The sequence below is a fragment of the Periplaneta americana genome, chromosome 14 (assembly GCF_040183065.1).
Source record: "Periplaneta americana isolate PAMFEO1 chromosome 14, P.americana_PAMFEO1_priV1, whole genome shotgun sequence".
Lineage (NCBI taxonomy): Eukaryota > Metazoa > Arthropoda > Insecta > Blattodea > Blattidae > Periplaneta > Periplaneta americana.
In genome coordinates this window covers 52,634,130-52,653,631 of record NC_091130.1, presented here as the reverse complement: position 1 = coordinate 52,653,631, position 19,502 = coordinate 52,634,130, and the positions used below count along the sequence as shown (strand labels likewise).

The 19,502-nt window shown below is 34.8% G+C and overlaps 1 protein-coding gene across 7 annotated transcripts in view; it reads left to right on the top strand.

Annotated features, from left to right (window-relative positions):
• Positions 1-13,417, top strand: part of LOC138713282 (microtubule-associated protein futsch-like) — a 1,205,925-nt gene extending 1,192,508 nt beyond the window's left edge. For all 7 annotated transcript variants that reach the window (XM_069845262.1, XM_069845261.1, XM_069845263.1 and 4 more), the window contains 5 exons: positions 103-226; positions 3,558-3,758; positions 6,270-6,568; positions 9,479-9,634; positions 11,746-13,417. In XM_069845262.1, coding sequence (XP_069701363.1) covers positions 103-226; positions 3,558-3,758; positions 6,270-6,568; positions 9,479-9,634; positions 11,746-11,832 — 867 coding nt within the window. In that variant the 3' untranslated portion in view covers positions 11,833-13,417. The remainder of the gene's footprint in view (positions 1-102; positions 227-3,557; positions 3,759-6,269; positions 6,569-9,478; positions 9,635-11,745) is intronic.
• The last annotated feature ends 6,085 nt before the right edge of the window (positions 13,418-19,502 follow it).

Genomic DNA, 19,502 nt, shown 5'->3' with positions numbered 1-19,502 from the left:
ACGGGGGCACAGATCCGATGGTCCAACAATATCAGTACTGGTATTGTAAATTAGTTTAATTAAGATGACGTGAAGTTATTGGCATTTATGCTGATGTTGCAGATTGCTTTGGCAGCAGCACAACATCTGAAGTCTAACAAACCTGCAGAAGTTGAATTTGCTCCAGGAGTTGATATTTCCATTCAAGAAATCAATGAGGGTTCAGAAACCAGTAAATTTTTCCGAGGTAAGTTTTCTTGAAGATTATAATTATTTTCCATATTCAATCTTTCGTAGTTTTCTGACCAATGGCAAATTTTTCACTGCAGACTCCGCATTCTCCAATCGCAGGCTCCTTAACTTACTGTTATTCACCCTACCTCTTCAAGCATGGCTTATAGATGTCGCTTGTGCTGAGAAGTGTAAACCACTTAGTTCGTCAGAGGTTTGATTATAAAATAATGAAAAAATAAACGAAAGAGAATGTGAAGCAACTATAGATATGGATATGGATATTTATTAATAGTGGTTCACAAAAAGTACATAAACTTAATAAATTACAATTAACCTATAGGTACACGAATAGCAATTATACGCAATAAATATACATTTAATACCTCATTTTCCATTTCAATTTATGTTGGCTTTAACTTGCACTTACGTCTAGTTTTAGTGCAAGTTTCAACCAAGCGTGTTTATTTAAAACAAAAAAGTGCTTAAAGCTTATTTACATATTACTTTTTAATTTTTTAACTCTACAATAAACAAGTGTACATCAATCTTTCCAGTTGCTCTATTTATCCAGTATTTATGTTTAATTTTTAGGTCTTATATTACATAATAACTTATTATTTCAAATAGGTGAGCAGATGTCGACATACTGTAAAGTTATGAGCCTGAAATAGCTGAATTGGTACATATGTGAAGCAACTAAAAACAAGACTGTTCACAATTTGGCAGTATACAAAAAATATTTAGGAGCGTCATTTGACTTCTTCCATCAATCTAGAGCACCGGTCATCAGCATATTCCACTCTCGGGCTAGCGTCTCTTACACACAGGTCCCTTACAGCACCAGCATGCACCCGTGGCTGTTGCTGGGTATGCTGTCTCCCTATCCCTTCTGCATGACGGAGCATATTTTGTTACACTCCTTGCATTCTACCCATTTCAGTGAGTGTTGACGACCACTGATCTAGAGGAGATGCCACATTACTTGCTATTCATTCCAAGAATTTGTTGTAATAATATTCTATTTACTATTTCTAAAGGAGAAATGGGTGTAGGCATTAGCTTCTATTCACAAGCTGCCAAGCTGGCTTTCTATTTCGTAGGCCTCACAGAAAAGTTTTTAAAAAGCATATGTTTATAGTAGTGGTAAGTAATAAATTATATCATCATTATTATTATTATTATTGTTGTTGTTGTTGTTGTTGTTGTTCTCCGAAATAACATGTTTACACTATTATGAGTGCCTTATGGTTAGAATATTAACAATTCATGTTTTGATTTTCAGATAAGTCATTTGTTAAATAGAGTAGAACCTCTATTAACCATGGTAATGAAGGGGGTGAACTGTATGAGGGGCAAGGGAAGTCCTTGTAATGGCTGTCAGTGGAAGGATAAGAATAGTAGAGGTCTCATGATGTAGATTTATATACTTTATACACTTCATCCTTGATTTTTTATTAAATCGCGCATAGTTGTAACATAGTCTACTATGTACAGTCGCGAAGCTCAATATATAGTAAAAATGCAAACATGGGTAGTTGCCCACCACTAGGATCGCTACTATCGCCTCATCATCGCAGATCTCTCTCCTAGTAGACAATAAAATATGTTACACTTTCGTTGTGTTCTTTTGGAATAATTAACACCTTCCTTCCATTATTGAAATATTAAATGCATAAAGTTAATTTATTATTTTAATGAAGTATATTAAATTCCACCATAAACTCGAAGATACCTGCAAGAAATAGGTTAATATTATTTTTGTTTGTGCAAAACGAACTGAAATTTACTATAATCGCTTCACTCATTGAAGATTATAGCGATAATTAACTATGAAACCAATAAATATTAATTTTCATTTCCCTTTACAACAATAATAATGGAAATATGAATTAATGGAGTAACTTACGTGTACCGGTACTTGTAGTGTAGGCTTACGTAGTTAACAAAGTGGGATGAGGTTAAGCAATAATAATCACACCAGAATTGGAAATAAAACGTGATCAATAAATTTTATTGTAACAGACTTTTTCTATGTCTCTAGTAAAGTAACAAATAAAAATAACAACAAAATTAACAGCTATAATTAAAAACATATCCTTTGAAAAAAAAAAGTAGGCCTAAGCAATAATAATCCCACCAGAATTGAAAATAAAACTTGATCAATAAATTTCATTAAAACAAACTTAATTTTTCTACGTCTCTAGTAAAATATTATTATTACAATTATTGTATGTTAGCCATTAACATTTTCATTACAACCAATAACGAACATTTCACAAGCATCAATGTGAAATACACAACGAGCTAGCACTCGATGGAAATACGACACAGTCCAAAGTCGACCGTGGACAGTCTATTGTTTCTAGTTGCTAACCACTTGGAGCGCTTTATCACGAGATTTGCAAAAAATCACCTCAAGCTTCGCGACTGTATATAGTAGACTGTGGTTGTAACACCAGGCTCGTATTCTGGTGCGAGATGAGTTACAGTTTCTCTTTCCCCAAACTACTCAATTATTTGCACTTTTTTCGATACTTAGCATAACACGTTTTCTTTTGATATTTTGGAGTACATTTTATACAGAAATTGAGTAGACCATACTGTGTAAGTGAAAAGGCATGCAACAACACACACTAGAAAAAATACGTACTAATATAACCTAAAGTAGTACTTCATATGTTTCTGTAGGGGGAAAAAAAAGAAAGAGAGAGAAAAAAGCTAGAAACAGTTGGATAATCCATCAATCGGTTAATAGAGTGATGGATAATAGGGGTTCTACGTACAATAAATAATATTAAAAATGTTCAATCTTATGACTTATGTATTACAGTCTGTGTCACCGTTTTTGGCGTGTGAAATAAGTAATGGGAATGTTAAGTGCGAGTGTTTTACATTTGCCGTAGTCAGTCTGACAACTGTGTTTGGCAAATGACTGATATGACGTGTATAGGAAGTGGTACCATTCTCAGCTGCAATAACAACATGCTCACAAACTGAGCACTATATATCTACGACACACGCCAAAAACGCTGGCGCCAGCTATAACAAATGTTAATATTAAATTGATAAGTCATAAGATTGAACATTTTTAACATTATTTATTGTATATATTATATAGAATATTAACACTTCAGCTGCCAAAAAAAAAAAATAATTTTTTGTTACACTTTTCCAAGTGTCAATTGAGGAACTTTTATTTTCAAATAAAGATCTTGATGATGCTGCTAGTGGTAATAAAATTATTCTTTAAATTAATGAAACTGTTACAGAATGAAATATAACAAAGAAAATTGTGCCCTTTGCTTTCCTACCATGATAATGACTAGAATGCATGTTTTTTTCAGGTCTGGGAGGAGCTAACAGACAGTTGTACGTTTCTTTACTGGATAACCCTAAACCATTCAACAAAACATCACGTCTCTTTCATCTTAGCAGTTTGTCTGGTACATTCTGCTCTACTGAAGTGCTGGGACCTTATCGCAGTTCAGAAACAGTTACCTCATTCCCTTTCTTGCAGTCAGATTTGTACTCTGCCAGTCAGCCAGGTGAGCTTTATTTGGCTTTATTTCTACATATTTTTTAACAAACAAGTTGTTGTTGTTTTCTAATGCCAGGCGTTTGACAATAAAGTCATTTGGCCTCTTGCACTCCAATACTTTTCAAAGATATTGTTATGGTCAGCCACTGAAGCACAGATTTTGGGGTGTTTCGAATCCATTTCTTGATTTGAATTGCACAATGGGCAGTTAGGGGACTGATATATTCCAATTCTATGCAGGTGTTTGGCCAAACAATCATGGCTTGTTGCCAATCTAAATGCAGCTACAGTCGATTTTCGTGGTACATTGGGAATTAACTGTGGATTATGATGCAGAGAGTTCCATTTCTTCCCTTGAGATTGAGTTATCAAATTTTTTTTGTTGAAGTCTAAGTATGTAGATTAATAAATCTTTTCACAGAGTAATACGTAGACTTAGTAACAGGTCTGTAAGTAGCAGTGCTGCCCTTCTTTGCTAAAGCATCCACATTCTCGTTTCCCAGGATTTCACAATGCGATGGTATCCATTGGAATACAATTCTTTTATTGAGTGTTATTAATTGAGAGAGCATTTTAGTTATTTCTGCTGTTTGAGAGGAAGGTGTGTGTTTAGAGACTATTGATAGAATAACTGCATTGGAGTCTGACAATATATCTTTATCCTTTTAACCATAATTATCTTTACTGAAAAGCTTTGCCCTGGCCATCGGCATATTTAAGACTGTAGCACATTTGCCTGGTGATCTGGAATTGTGCTCGGGCGTGGGTTTGATTCCCATTTGGGCTGATTATCTGGTTGGGTTTTTTCCGAGGTTCTCCCTAACCATAAGGCCAATGTCAGGTAATCTATGTCGAATTCTCTGCCTCATCTCGTCAAACATCATCTCACTGTCACCAATTCCATCAGCGATAAATAATCCAGTAATTGATACAGCATTTTGAAATAACTAAGTAAAAAAAAAAAAAAAAAAACATTGCCCTGTAACTATTTCTACCCTCACTCTCATCGAATATGAAGCAGCAACACTAGATATCCACGCGTGATAAACTCCTACAAACAAATCATATTTCTTGGTACATGTAAACATTATTAAGTATAAAAGCATGACATTCTCTGTACGTTTGAGAGTAAACTGTCTGTTACATGAAATCTGTGAAGATAAGATTCAGCTTAAAAGAAATTTTATTCTTGATCATTACAGATGCAGGTAGGGTTCCTGGAATATCGTGAATGGATGTTTGCATCAATTAAAAAAAAAATGTTGAAATATTGTATGTTACAATGAATACATTTTATGTTCGAAAAATTACCGACATTTCGTGAATAAGATCTTTCCACGAAATTAAACATTCTGCAGGGTTTTTTTTTGGGGGGGGGGGGGGCGATGTTTTATGTGAAATTAATTTTTTTTATTTATGTAGATTTTGACAGTCAGGTCGTTCTTTTAGGCTATGTCTGTAATGAATTGTAAAAGAAAGTAAAAAAGGTAAAGTGTCAGTGTGCTTGATGTATGAGAAAGACCACAGTCAATTTGAAGATTGTTGTGTGAAGGCAGAAAATCCTTACATATATGAGGACCAATATTTCTCCAGGAACTCTGAAAATGCAGTTAAATATATATTTTGACCTGCATGTGACTAAAATTATGTACCGGTAATTTGTGTTGAGGTGCATACACACGTAGCGAACGAATGAAAGCAAAACTTCGTTGTTCATTCGCTGTTCAGAGCAACATACATATCATCAACAAATGGTCAGAGAACATTTGCATTCGCTGTTTATCCGCAATAATGGCGACGAAGACATAATTACAGCAAGTGTAGCCATTGTTATTATAGGCAGTTTAACAAAAAAGGAAGTTAAAAAGTAAAATGCGATGGTGACAGACATCACTCTACAAAAGTCGCAATCGGTATAGAGGCATTGACTCGCTTCATGATTTACGTCAAATTGAATTGGGACATTTTCACAACTTCCGTCGCATTTCAGAAAAAAGACTTCGAAATATACTGTACGAAATAGGGCCATAAAATTTCCTGACCCTATATATATCAGTAAGTTTGATAACAGCTTCTTCAGTCCACTCCAGTTTCGACATCCTGTTGCAAAATTAAACTAACCTCTGTATTCTGCTACAAACTGCAAACAAGTGGCAAATCCCGTCCACAATGGATATCAACTTCCTTTGAGTACCGACAAGTGACGGATCACTACTGAAGGCAAACCAAACTATCAGTTTGCCTTTGTTGCGTCGTCCACATGTTCCAATTTCAGTCAGCAAATGCATTCGTTTGTTCGTTCGCTGCATGTGTATGCACCTTTGTACATATTTTATATTCGTTTTAACATCAATTTCGATAAAAGTAATTTCTTATTCACCACTATGATAAAAAATTATGATTATTAACCTGCTATGGTCCCTGAATATAGTAGTATTATCAATCATAATTAAACAAGGAAGCACAAAAGCTTGAGTCTAATATTTTTTGTAATATTAATGTGGGTTGTGTGTTGCAGCTCTGTTCCTGTTGGACAACAGTGCAGGAAATGAGCTGTGGCTGTGGCAGGGCTGGTGGCCAGATCATCAAGGAGAAGAAACGGAAGGCTGTGATGCCCGGGGTTCGGGTGCAGTTCGGTGGCAAGCAGAGCGGCGTGCTGCCATGCAGACTGCCCTGGATTACTGGCGCTCACAACATGGGGACAGGGGTGCCAACCCTGTTGCCTATCTGGTTTGGGCAGGACTTGAACCCCTTCAGTTTACCAACCTGTTTCCTATCTGGACAGACAGAGATGACATCGCAGAACTCAATATAAGGGTTAGTAGACCACTGGGTAATAATGTGATTACTTCTCCTTTGGGAGAATTATTGTGGTTTGAATAAAGTTCTTGACAAAAGTGTGCAGAAGAAGTAAAGTTTGTTTCAGCACAGTTCAGGATGTATTCTAAATAGCCTGCTCATGTGCAGTAACTCAGTGTAGTATCATGGATGAATATATAATACGATGCGAAACTTACTGAGTTTCCTATAACACATACTAGAGGCACTGTTGTAGAAATTGATCTTGCTGCCACCTGTTGGGCTGAGGGGCGTTATTACATCTAGCAGCACACCAAGTAGCAAAAAGAGTAACTAATTACTCCATGCATTTAGCAGCACACCTGGTGACGAAAATGTTAAACTGTGCAGAAAGTATTCCCTCCCACCCTCATCGATATTCAAAACTAACCCAATTTAAAATAAAACATTTACATTTTTATTCCACACAGCTTCTACTGAAAATTCTTACTGGAGACAGAAAATAAAGCAAAAGGTTAGATAATTGGGATTGTATTCTTTGGGTATTTAGTGTACAGCGCAATGTAAAAGTCTGCAAGAACTACTTAGATAGTTCAATTTATTATATTACTATTACTTTACAATACATTCAACAACACTGTTTTTACAACGTCCATAAACATCACTGTTTAACATACACTGCTTATACACACACGTAGTATCACTTCATGTTCCCTTATTAGAAAGTTTGTCTGCCATCTTGTCTCCTTGAGCAATATCTCGAATGGATAAATAGAGAACTCTGGGTAATGTACCCAACACGTAGTTCTAATGTTCACCACCTACGACGTTGGGCGCTGATCATCTTATTTAAGCCCCTGCTGCCAGATGGTGCTGGCCGCAATTTCGCATCCTATTGTATATTTATCCATGGCAGTATGTTCCAACAAGACTTGGACTGATTCAGAATCGATTCTGAACTCACAATTTGCTGTTGCAACATGCTTTAGAACTCGTTCGGAATGAGTGAAATGGGTTCTTGATTAAGGGTAGGAACTGGGAATTCTGAACTGCTGACGCATGCACAGATGGTTTAGTCTGAGGTTCAGGTTAAAATGCTTAGAGACAGGACAGATTAAAATTAAAAAATAGTCGATCTTGAGTGATTTGGAAGATGATACATCTTACGAGGAATTAAGTTCGGAAGATGAATGTAATTTTAATATGTGAAAAATTCGGAAGGCCTTGAAAGAACAGACTGGGACATGCGCCTAAAGATGTTCAGTAGCTATTAAAGTCCCGTTGCTCTAATTTCCGGCAGCCAATCGCGTTGCAGGTCGGCTACATTTAAACGTGTGCATCTTGTGATTTGCTGATTCATTTCTTAAGGCTCGATAAAGACTTAATATAATCGCCCGCCATTTTAGCTCTTTCGTTGGCGTTCGCAGAAAGCACACGAAGACGTTATTTGCCGCTCAATTATTTGCTGAATTACATTGCATTTGATTTATTATCATAGGAGCTACGACATGATAATGTTTAACGGTGTGGCAAATATATTCCTCGTATGGTAGCTCGGCAACGTAAGAACAAAAATGGCGAACGATACTACCTACCTAGACTTTATAGAGCCTTCACTTTCTAAGACGTAAGCAAAGACGCGGAGTCACGCCGGAAATAACAGCGTCAGGGCTATAGTTCGTAACACGTTTTGAATTGCTTAATGGTACAAACCTATAGTTGAATCGTAAAATCAAAAATGACAGGACTGTTACAGCCAACAGACGAGTTATTCTGTTTTACAGTTGAAAAGAACAAAGAGCATTCATGATTGAGTGCCAGTGCTTTCAGGCTATAAAAATCAGCAAATGCCTAGAATTCAGTAAAGAATACTGTATATTATAAGACGGAAAGATGATTAGGTTACTGTCCAGTGCACGGGAATTTTGTCATTTTTAAACTCATTTTCATTCAACTTTAAGATATCCAAGGCCTAAGTAGAGTTTAAGAAAAAATTAGACATGAACACATTTCTCAGTTCCATGATAAAAGAAACAACAAGAAGGTGCTGGAACGACGCATTCTGCCAGAAAATAATACTGATTTCAACCATAGATACCATTCTAAAGTCCACTCTTTCGACACTGAATTGCTGATAAAACTTCATTATGTTCTTTTACCATCTGCCACATGTGAGAATATGACTGCATGATGACGCACCATTACCTAACAATAAGGCTCTGATATTGATATATGAAGTATTATTTCGTAAGAATGGGGAAAATATATTACTGTATTATAATTATTGTTGTTATATTATTATTATTATTATTATTATTATTATTATTATTAATGTTATTATTATTAGAATGTAGGCTTTCATGGCCGGCATTGAAACGATGCGTATTTTATTATTATTTGTGTACCTTTCATGGAATTAGGCCACTTGTTGACTTGTTTCGGCCATACTTTTCCAAAAGTCGTTTCATAGCGCTTCAGTGTTTTCTTCTTCCTTTTCTTTAAAATTTCTTGTTCTCTCTTTTGTGTCCTATGAACATGTTGAAACCATTTTGTTTTAAGTTTCAATTTTTTTAATAGGGGAAGTATTTTCAGTTTGTTGCTCTTTTTCTTCTTTTCTTCTAATGGTCGACATTGGAGGATAAGTCCATTTGTTGTCTAAGAGTCCAATAGAGTACATTAATGTCAATGAATCTTTAAAAGTGAATGAAAGCTCCTTCATAGTGGAAATGAAGTCAGGGCTACTGTGTGATGATTTCATTACTGAGAGAACAACAGACAAAATTTATGGACAATTTCTCATTAATATACTAATTTTGCTGTGCGTGTCATAAGCACTAATCAATGGTAATGGATTCTGCACAGTGTCAGACAAGTACATAGAGACAGAAAAATTCGGCATTAGTAATCAATACTGTTATTTATTTACAGGATGGAAGGAAACCTGGGGAAGTTCTGAAAGTTGAAGAAGAACTGGCTAGACTGACTCGCTCTACATATCCTGCAGCACAGCTGCTTCAGAGACCTCTGCCAGATGGTGTGGATCCTACTCGTCTGGAATTATATCTTGACCCACAGCATTTTCAGGTAATTTTATCTGCGTTATTTATTTAGTGTGTCTGTAATATTACCTTTTTCTTTCGTTGATGTGTATCAAGTCTTGAGTCAAGTATTTGTTTTCGCATCTAATGTCACTTCTAGTTAAGTTACTACGAGCACATTTGTTTCTGAATTACGTATTAGGAATATGTAAGAAAGATTGTCTTTTTTTCTCTCCTGTGTTCTTGTCGTAACACATATAAAAAATGTGCAAGAGGTCAAATGACTTTATTGTCAAACGCCTGGCATTAGAAAACAACATATAAGAAATGTAATAAAATAACATGCAGTCCCAATTAATCATTTATCACAGTTAACTGGATAAAAAATTCAAGAAATTGAAACCTTGACTACTTCAGAACAGAATAAACTTGCACAGTTACCATTTGATGGTTCCATGAAACTTGCTTTCAAGCAGAATAATCTTTCTGACTTTTGTTTGAGTGTCAGGAATATACCCCCACAAATTACAGAAAAATCTGTAAGGCTATTATTTACCTTCTACACTACATATCTGTGCGAAAATACTTTTTTAGCCATGTGTATACGAAAATAAATATCAAAATCGGTTGGATGTTGAACCAGATTTACACATGCATGTTTCAAACATTGAAGCAGATATTGCACATCTAGTGGAAAAAAAACTGTATCATCCTTTCCATAGAAAACAGCATTAAATAAGCATATATCTTAATTTTCATTAAAAGTGTTGTTGTTGTTTTGTAATCCCAGGCGTTTGACAATAAAGTCATTTGACCTCTTGCACTCCAATATTTTTCAAAGATATTGTCATGGTCAGCCACTGAAGTACAGATTTTGAGGTGGTCTGAATCCATTTCTTGATTTGAATTGCATAATGGGCAGTTAGGGGACTGATATATTCTAAAAGTGTTGTAATTATAACTTTTCTATTACTGACAAAGCTAATTTTTTCCAAGTTTGTAAACTGAACTTGAGTATGTAATAGTTTGTATAGTAAAAAATAAATAGCTTATATACTTACTTACTTACTGGCTTTTAAGGAATCCAGAGGTTCATTGCCGCCCTCACATAAGCCTGCCATTGGTCCCTATCCTGAGCAAGATTAATCCAGTCTCTATCATCATATCTCACCTCCCTCAAATCCATTTTAATATTATCTTCCCATGTATGTCTCGGCCTCCCTAAAGGTCTTTTTCCCTCCGGCCTCCCAACTAACACACTATATACATTTCTGGATTCACCCATACGTGCTACATGTCCTGCCCATCTCAAACGTCTGGATTTAATGTTCCTAATTATGTCAGGTGAAGAATACAATGCGTGCAGTTCTGTGTTGTGTAACTTTCTCCATTTTCCTGTAACTTCATCCCTCTTAGCCCCAAATATTTTCCTAAGCACCTTATTCTCAACGACCCTTAACCTATGTTCCTCTCTCAAAGTGAGAGTCCAAGTTTCACAACCATAAAGATCAACCGGTAATATAACTGTTCTATAAATTCTAACTTTCAGATTTTTTGACAGCAGACTGGATGATAAAAGTTTCTCGACCGAATAATAACAGCCATTTCCCATATTTATTCTGTGTTTAATTTCTTCCCGAGTAACATTTATATTTGTTACTGTTGCTCCCAGATATTTGAATTTCTCCACTTCTTCGAAAGATAAATTTCCAATTTTTATATTTCCATTTCGTACAATATTCTGGTCACGAGACATAATCATATACTTTGTCTTTTCGGGATTTACTTCCAAACCTATTGCTTTACTTGCTTCAAGTAAAATTTCCGTGTTTTCCCTAATCGTTTGTGGATTTTCTCCTAACATATTCACGTCATCTGCATAGACAAGCAGCTGATGTAACCCATTCAATTCCAAACCCATAGCTTATATACTGGTACATGAAAATATTTTTTATCTCCTACCAAGTAAACGTACAATATTAATGTGGATCCAACATTTCACATAATATGAAAGGGGTCCTCGAACTAATCAAGTTTAAGAATCATTACTAGAGCAAACAATAAACTAACACAATAATTAATTCAGTGTTTGGAAATAAAGCTATGGAACTGGTGAATGTGAAATAAAGTTTGTACTGTATCTTTTTATATTTGCAGGAACTACTTGGAATGTCCAAGGAAGAGTTTTTGGAGCTACCTACATGGAAACAAACAAAGATCAAGAAAGAAGTAGGTCTGTTCTGATTACTGGCTTAGACTATTTATCTAAAATTCAACATTGATATCACTGAGAGTCACAAACAGTTTCGTAGTGGCTTACACAATGCGAAGGAGCCAATATATTTTACTGGAATGGTGTAGAAAAGGATTCCTTTCATTCGCCACGCAAATGACAACCACAGAGCTTAATTTTATTACGAGAGTTTTGATACTTACATATACAACAAAATTGGAAATATTTATTTCACTTAGGTGTAGACAATTCTGAATCTTAAAATGCTTGTATATTACCATTCACTGAATGTGCCCATTTCACTCTACATTCTCATAAAAATCGGCTGTGGATGGACTTCTCCTGGGATGGGGGAATTATATAGTGTTGGAAATATTGTTTCAGATGTTCTTTTACGATTTGCGACATGTTGACGTCTTTTTAACGATTCCGTTATCACATTGTGCTTGAAATATCGATAACTTCCAAGACGTTGTATTTCTTGTTATCTCGCTAAATTCTCCACAGCCTTGCTCAATAACGTGGGAGATTTATTGGTCCCTTGTAGCAACCGGTCGTTGCCGATGGTTTGAAACTAGTCAGTTTCATCAGTGCTCAGTTCAGAGTCTGGGTTAGTCGTATTGTCTTAAGCACTGTGATTAAAACTGGATTGATCACTTCGTTTTTTGTTTGTTCCTATATATTATACCCGTTGATTTCGAGGAGTGATAATGGGATGGGTTTTGTGTTGTAAATTATGGAATGTAACATAGTCTGTGGATATTACTGTAAGTGTCTGGGAAGCCAGCGAGCACACAGGTTGCTGCTGATATTGCATTTGTATTATGTTTTATGAATTTCTTTTTGTACGTGTGAAGAAGGCAGTCAGGACTCTCTGTGCCACATCACTAAAGCATTTTGGTGTTTGATTCGTATTCCCGTGCCTTTCACACAAAATTCTGATTTTATTTAGTAACAATCAAAAATCGTGACAGGAACCGACTGGTATTTGGTACCTGTAGAGCTTCTAGTCCCATTTCTTGATTTTTTTATGATGACATTCTAATTCCGTAACTAATGTGTAAGGATATCCATTTTAAGAAGTGTGATTACTGCCAGTGTTGCCTTATGAAAATATGCTTCCTTTGCTATATTTCCTGGCTTTTAAGTATTTGATGTATATACTGAATTTCCTGTATGACAAAAGAATTTAGTTAACCATGCAAGTAAATATTTAAAAAAGTAATTGGTGCCAAATTTTAATATAATTTCATTGTCCAGTGTCTTGCTGTAAGGGCATACTGGACGTAACATTTCAAGCCTTATCAGACATGTATCTTAAATGTTCACGACTTGGCTGAAACTGGATGGCCAGGTGAAATTTGAATGTAAAAAGGACTTTGTGACTTAAACTGTAGAGTGACTTATTGATGAGATTGCTTGACTAAAGTAAAGTGTTAGATTCCACTATGATGTTACTCCTATATATCGAGAAGCTGTGAATATTAACAATTGTATATCATTTTCTTATTTTTTGTACATAACATTTTCATTTATATAACTAATATAATATTTAAGTTATGCTTCGTAAATTAATAAAATGTCATTTTCACTGCAGATTGTCTTTTATTTCCTAGAAACAAGGAACCAAATAATGGTTCTTGTCCTTCCTAATATTTTTTTAAGTGGGTTATTTTACGATGCTGTATCAACATCTTAGGCGTCCTAATATTATCCTGGCATTATTAATTGGAGGGTGCAAAGACTAATTGAATTTTCCATTCATTCATTCATTCATTTTATTCCATAGATCTTACATGAGCAATGAAGCTTTAAGATTGGAACAAGTCAAAGTTTTACAATATTACAATTACAATTTTTACAAATTTTTACAGTTTTACAATTTAATAATTTTCTACAATTTTGTACAATTTTTTACAATATTTTGGTGAGATGTAGTGAGATGAGGTGAGGTCCGAGGATTCGCCAAAAGATTACCCGGCATTTGCCTTTTGGTTGGGGAAAACCTCGGAAAAACCCAACCAGGTAATCAAATCAAAGGGGTTGATGCCGAGGACTCTCCAGAGACACCTGGCTTCAGTCCCACAGGTGGGGAAAACCTCAGAAGAAACCACCATAGGAGGATCCAACCCAAACCCGAACGCAGCTCCAGATCAGCAGCCCAACCAGTCTGCCGACTGAGCTACATCGATGGCTCTTCGTGACAACGCTTTTTAGTTCTTTTAGCACTCTGATTATTATATAATTTATGTATTTGTTACATTAAGAATTTTAGATAAGGGCGCAAATAGCCATAGTAGCTGACGCGCCCTTCTTAAACCCTACTACTACTACTACTCGATGGCTCTACTAAAAATATACAATACATAGCCAACCAGATTATTAAATTTACAAACGCAAACGATCATTCATCAGTTGAGCTATATGTATAATACAAAACAAGTTAATTAAATTTAAGGCATAAACAATTCAATCAGTTGTGATATACAGAAATTGATAATACATATCATGCAAACTACTTCAAATTACAAACACAAACAATTTATCAATAGAGCTATACAGATTACTATTCAATTTAAAGCATATAAAATTCATCGGCCAAAACTATACAAATATATACAATACAAAGTAAGCAGATTAATTCAATTTACAAGGATACTTTCATTAAGCTATACAAATTTGTGCAATTAATATCAAGTAGATTAATTCAGTTTATAATCATAAACAATTCATCAGTTGAGCTATACAGACTACTATACAATTTACAGCATATACAATTCACAGTAGAGCTACACAGACTAGTATTCATTTTAAAAAGCATATACAATTCATCAGCCAAACTATACAAACATATACAATCAAATTAGTTCAATTTACAAACTTATTTTCCTTAAGTTATACAAAATTGTACAATTCATATGTCTCTGATTGTGTCAAAAACCCTGATACGACTGATATTTAACCCTTGCAGTGAATTTTGTAAAGTTCAGAGGGCCTAATTAGTCAAATGCACTCTCCTCACCCCTAAGCTGAGACCCCCGGAGTCTTTTAAGATGCGGAAAACAACAGGAAGCTACCGCATTTATCTTTCCCTAGAAAAGCTGTAAACATGGCAGGATGGAGTGTGTGATATTGACAGAATAAGAAATGAAGCTACGCTAGAAAGCATAATTGAAGGAAGAATAATACTGAAACTGATCAGGAAGAGAAAAAAACTGGCTGGGTCAGTTGCTAAGAAGAAACTGCCTACTGAAGAATGAAACTTTTATTTGTGGTGAATCCTAAAAAGTAGTCTACAGAAATAACCCTCACACTATAGATTATATCTCTCATTGAGTTCCTGGCTGATATGTAGGGCTTACATCTATTATCAGGCAGTACATCTCACTTGATGATATGTGTCAGAGGAAGAACAATTTTTCACCTTGTGGAGTAAAGATTAGCATATCTGATTGTGAAATGAGCGGGCCTGGGTTCAAATCCTGGTTGGGACAAGACAAGTGCCTGATTGAGGTTTTTTCCCTCAACCCATTAAGAGCAAATGCTGTGTAACTTTCGGTGCTAGACACTGAACTCATTTCGCTGGCATTATCATTTTCATCACAGTCACAAGTCAGAGCTAGATAACCATCATAGTTGATAAAGCATCGTAAAATAACCAAATTAAAAAAAAAATACCATAATAATTGTTTTTATACATCTTACGTATTAAATTACATCAGATTTTGGCAGATGATCAAGTACCTCAACAGATTATACAAAATATTTACAACATATATAAAACAACCATTGTAGCAATTCGAAGCAACAATAGACTTTCACAATGGCGACCCATTTATAGTGGAGTACGACAAGGCTGTGGCCTTTCACCACTTCTGTTCATTATATATATAAACAAGATTGGTGACAGACAGGCCATGAATTTATTCCAGTTAATCAAAATTTGCAGCTTGATGCTTTACTTTTCGCTGATGATCTAGTTCTCATAGCATCAACTGAAGATGATTTACAATATTCAGTACACAATTTAAATGTGGTCAGTAAAAAATATAAAATGGAAATTAATATTGAAAAAACGAAAATCATGTCATTTTGTGGGAAATTCCCTGTACAAAAGTAAAATCTGTTTGAATAATAAAATAATAGAAACAGTAAATACTTTCTCTTACCTTGGCTATACACTATCACCTTATGATGAAGTAGATATTTTTTCAGCAATATGTAAATATAATAAAACAATGGGGATCATTAATAAAATCATGAAACCTTCACTAGTACAAAGACACACAAGAATAGGCTTGTATAAAACCTTAGCACAGCCAGTATTAAGCTATGGTAGTGAAGCGTGGACTGTGAAGAATAAAGATGTCAGTAGAATAACAGCAAGTGAGATGAGTTCCATGAGAGCAACAGCTGGATATACTCGCTGGGATCATAAAAAAAAATGAGGACATAAATCAAGAGCTTCAAATAGAACCCATTATGCAGTTCATCAGCAAATATCAACTTCAGTGGAAGGGTCATCTCGAATGAATGGATCGATGCAGAATTCCAAGAGCACTGTTTCATTACCATTCGCATGGCAAAAGATCTCTAGGTCGTCCGAAGAAGAGATGGACTGAAAAATTCTAGTTTGAGACCGTAACAGGCCACTCAGCCTAATATTTGTTAGGAAGACGACGGCAACATCTTACGTCTGATTAGCGAAATATGTTACTAATCAATTATGTATGCAGTGGAGGGGGGAAAGGAAGTGGAAACCTTATCCCATTATCTCTTGACTTAGTTTCCTCATGAGTGATGTCTTATTGGTGTCACTTATGAGGTTCCGATCAGTCTTCAGACAGTTGACTAAACAACAATTATAGATGAACTGAAAGACAAAGTTTCTTGTTGTTTTAGCTTCATATTAATCAAAAGTTTGTTTATACATTGCACTCGATGTTCAATAGCAATTTTTATCCTCATTATTTAAAATATGATTTTTGCAAGAGATCCCACTGTTGTTCTGAGGTAACCTTATAACAACAGTAATTCCAAGAAGCAGAAGTTTAGCATGTGAATGCTAATTTTATCAGAGGATCTCAGCAATGCATGAATGCAGACTGAGACCGCTTTGAGAGTTCCAATAACACAGGTTAGTACTCATTATAGCATAGAAATAAAGCAAAATCATGTGCATGCTTTTAAATCAAGTTGTACAAGCGTTGAGTGTACAGGAACTTAAAAACAATAAGTACATAATTAATTGATGAACTAGTGGACTTACTCGTGTTAAATGTGTAATATTCGTCCGGCTTACAGCTGTTTCAGTGCATCACGCGCCATCATCAGAGCCTACTAGATCGCGGCGTCATCTCGAACTTCTCTGCCTGTTAGGAGGGTGTGTTTTATTGTTGGAATGTGTTGGATTGTGGAGTCGAATAGTGTGTGTGTACTGAAATTGATCTGTGTGTTGAGGATTTGATCAGGGTGTGTTTTAGTGTGTTTGTATATTTCGTATTGTTCTAGTGTGTTGAGTTTTTGGTTCTTGGGTTGTGTGTGTAGCTGTAAGCCGGACGAATATTACATATTTAACACGAGTAAGTCCACTAGTTCATCAATTAATTATATTCAAGTGTTAAAAGTGGTGTACACAAGATTCAAAAATGAATAAGTACATTAAGCAACGAGCCTATAATGGTAGTAATTAAGACGCGAGTATGTTTGTTTATGGAACGAACGCAAGGGAGTTTCATAATTTTCATACGAGCGTCTTAATTACCATTATACGCAAGTTTCATACGACTTTTTATGCTTGACCATATTTCTAACTTGAAATTATTCATAAGTATTCATGTTATGGTTATCTAAGTGAAGAGCAGAACTGACCTTCTAAATTGTGAGATGTGCGCAGACGCGAAAGTATTGATTTTTTCCGAGGAACGAATGTCATTGACCTTGATATAATCTAGAGAATAACATGAACATTAGTTTTGATATAACCTGGAAATTGATTTAGAATTGAAAAACGAGATGACAAATTGAATTTATTTGAATATTATTTACAATTAACGCTAATTATTATAGTAACAGAACATACCCTTCTGCGACAGTATTGGATTTCCAGCCTCCGTGACTTTTCGCTAGTTGTCTTTCGATTGCATGTCAGAGAATAATCGATACTTGCGCTTTTATAATGGTACAATAGTGATTTCTCATTGGCTGAACAACTGAACTATAATGAATAGGTGTACTTTAATGAGGTGCATTAAAGGGCTACTACCAGGTGTATAATTACTGCATTTCGGCATGGTCGAGCATAAAATATTTATTAACACTATTATAATAGTTATCGGTACATAATTTAAAGCTAAGACAAAATAAATACAATATATTTAAGAAGTTAATCAACATACAGACATCACATTAGTTTATATATACATACAAAGATACAAAATAGTTAAAATGTTTTTTGTTTGTGCATACGTTTAGAAATCTGGAATTTCATTGGAAATAGTAGACCATGATGAGTTCAAAAAAATGCATTTTTTTCATTGGGAATGTAACCAACCAATTTTCAAATGTATTTTATTTTCATTAATGGGAAATTTGCTGTATAAGCTGTAGATGAATGCATGTTTGGCTTAACCAAGAAGGTTTTCCCAAAAAAAAAAAAAAAAAAAAAAAAATTAAAGAAACCAATCCAATACCGTATGATAAGTATTCCAGAAAGTTGGGAATCATATTCAAATTCAGAGTATTGGAATATTCTAGGTGCTTTTTGGTTACCTTGCTTTATTAGCTGGATCTATAGTGTGTTGTGTTTTATATAGAATATAGTAGTCTTATAGAAAAATTTGAACAGTTTATTGTTGCACCAGTAAAAACAGAAGATATTCTTGAATTCAAAACTACTATATTCTTCTAGGATAAATTTTTCTGTCAGACTATTATATTCTTATAGGGTGTAGATTCTATTTTGCCTGTTAATGTTTCGTTTCACAAATTCAAAATCTCTATCACAAGGCAGAAAACTGTAATCCCTTACTGTAAAATAGTGAAAGAGTTCATTGAACTTTTACTAGAAGCCAGAGCTAGAAAGAAAGGGTTTCCATGGTATTCTTATTTTGACCTCCACACTCATCTGAAAATGTATGGAATAGGTACCTGTACAGACTCAAGGATTTAATTTTTGATATACCATAACAAGGGGTGAATCCGATCAAAATGTTCAGTTTCCTAAGGGTTAACCATATAATTACGTTCTATCAAAGTGCTGATTTATTTTTATAATGTTATATTTTTTTAGAATCCTACCTATCGAATGTAAATATTTTCTATTGTTTTCAAATTCATTTTTTTTTTTAACTTTTATTGTTGATGGTGTCACTTCAATAGGAGGAGTGTAAGCTGGTTGAGTGGAAGAGAAGACCTGATGTCCTTAACTCTTCCAGGGAAAATAAAACTATTAGCCTGATATTATTATTATTATTATTATTATTATTATTATTATTATTATTATTATTATTATTACTGTCCGATCACACACTATTTTATCATTTAACACTAGAATGATTGATGGGACATTTTTGTCCCATTCCAAAATTTAAACATGTCTCTCTCTTCTAATTATTTTCGAGGAAAGTTGGGGGTTTCTGACTTTTAATATTTCTTGGTGTAGTTTGAAAACAAAAGTTGT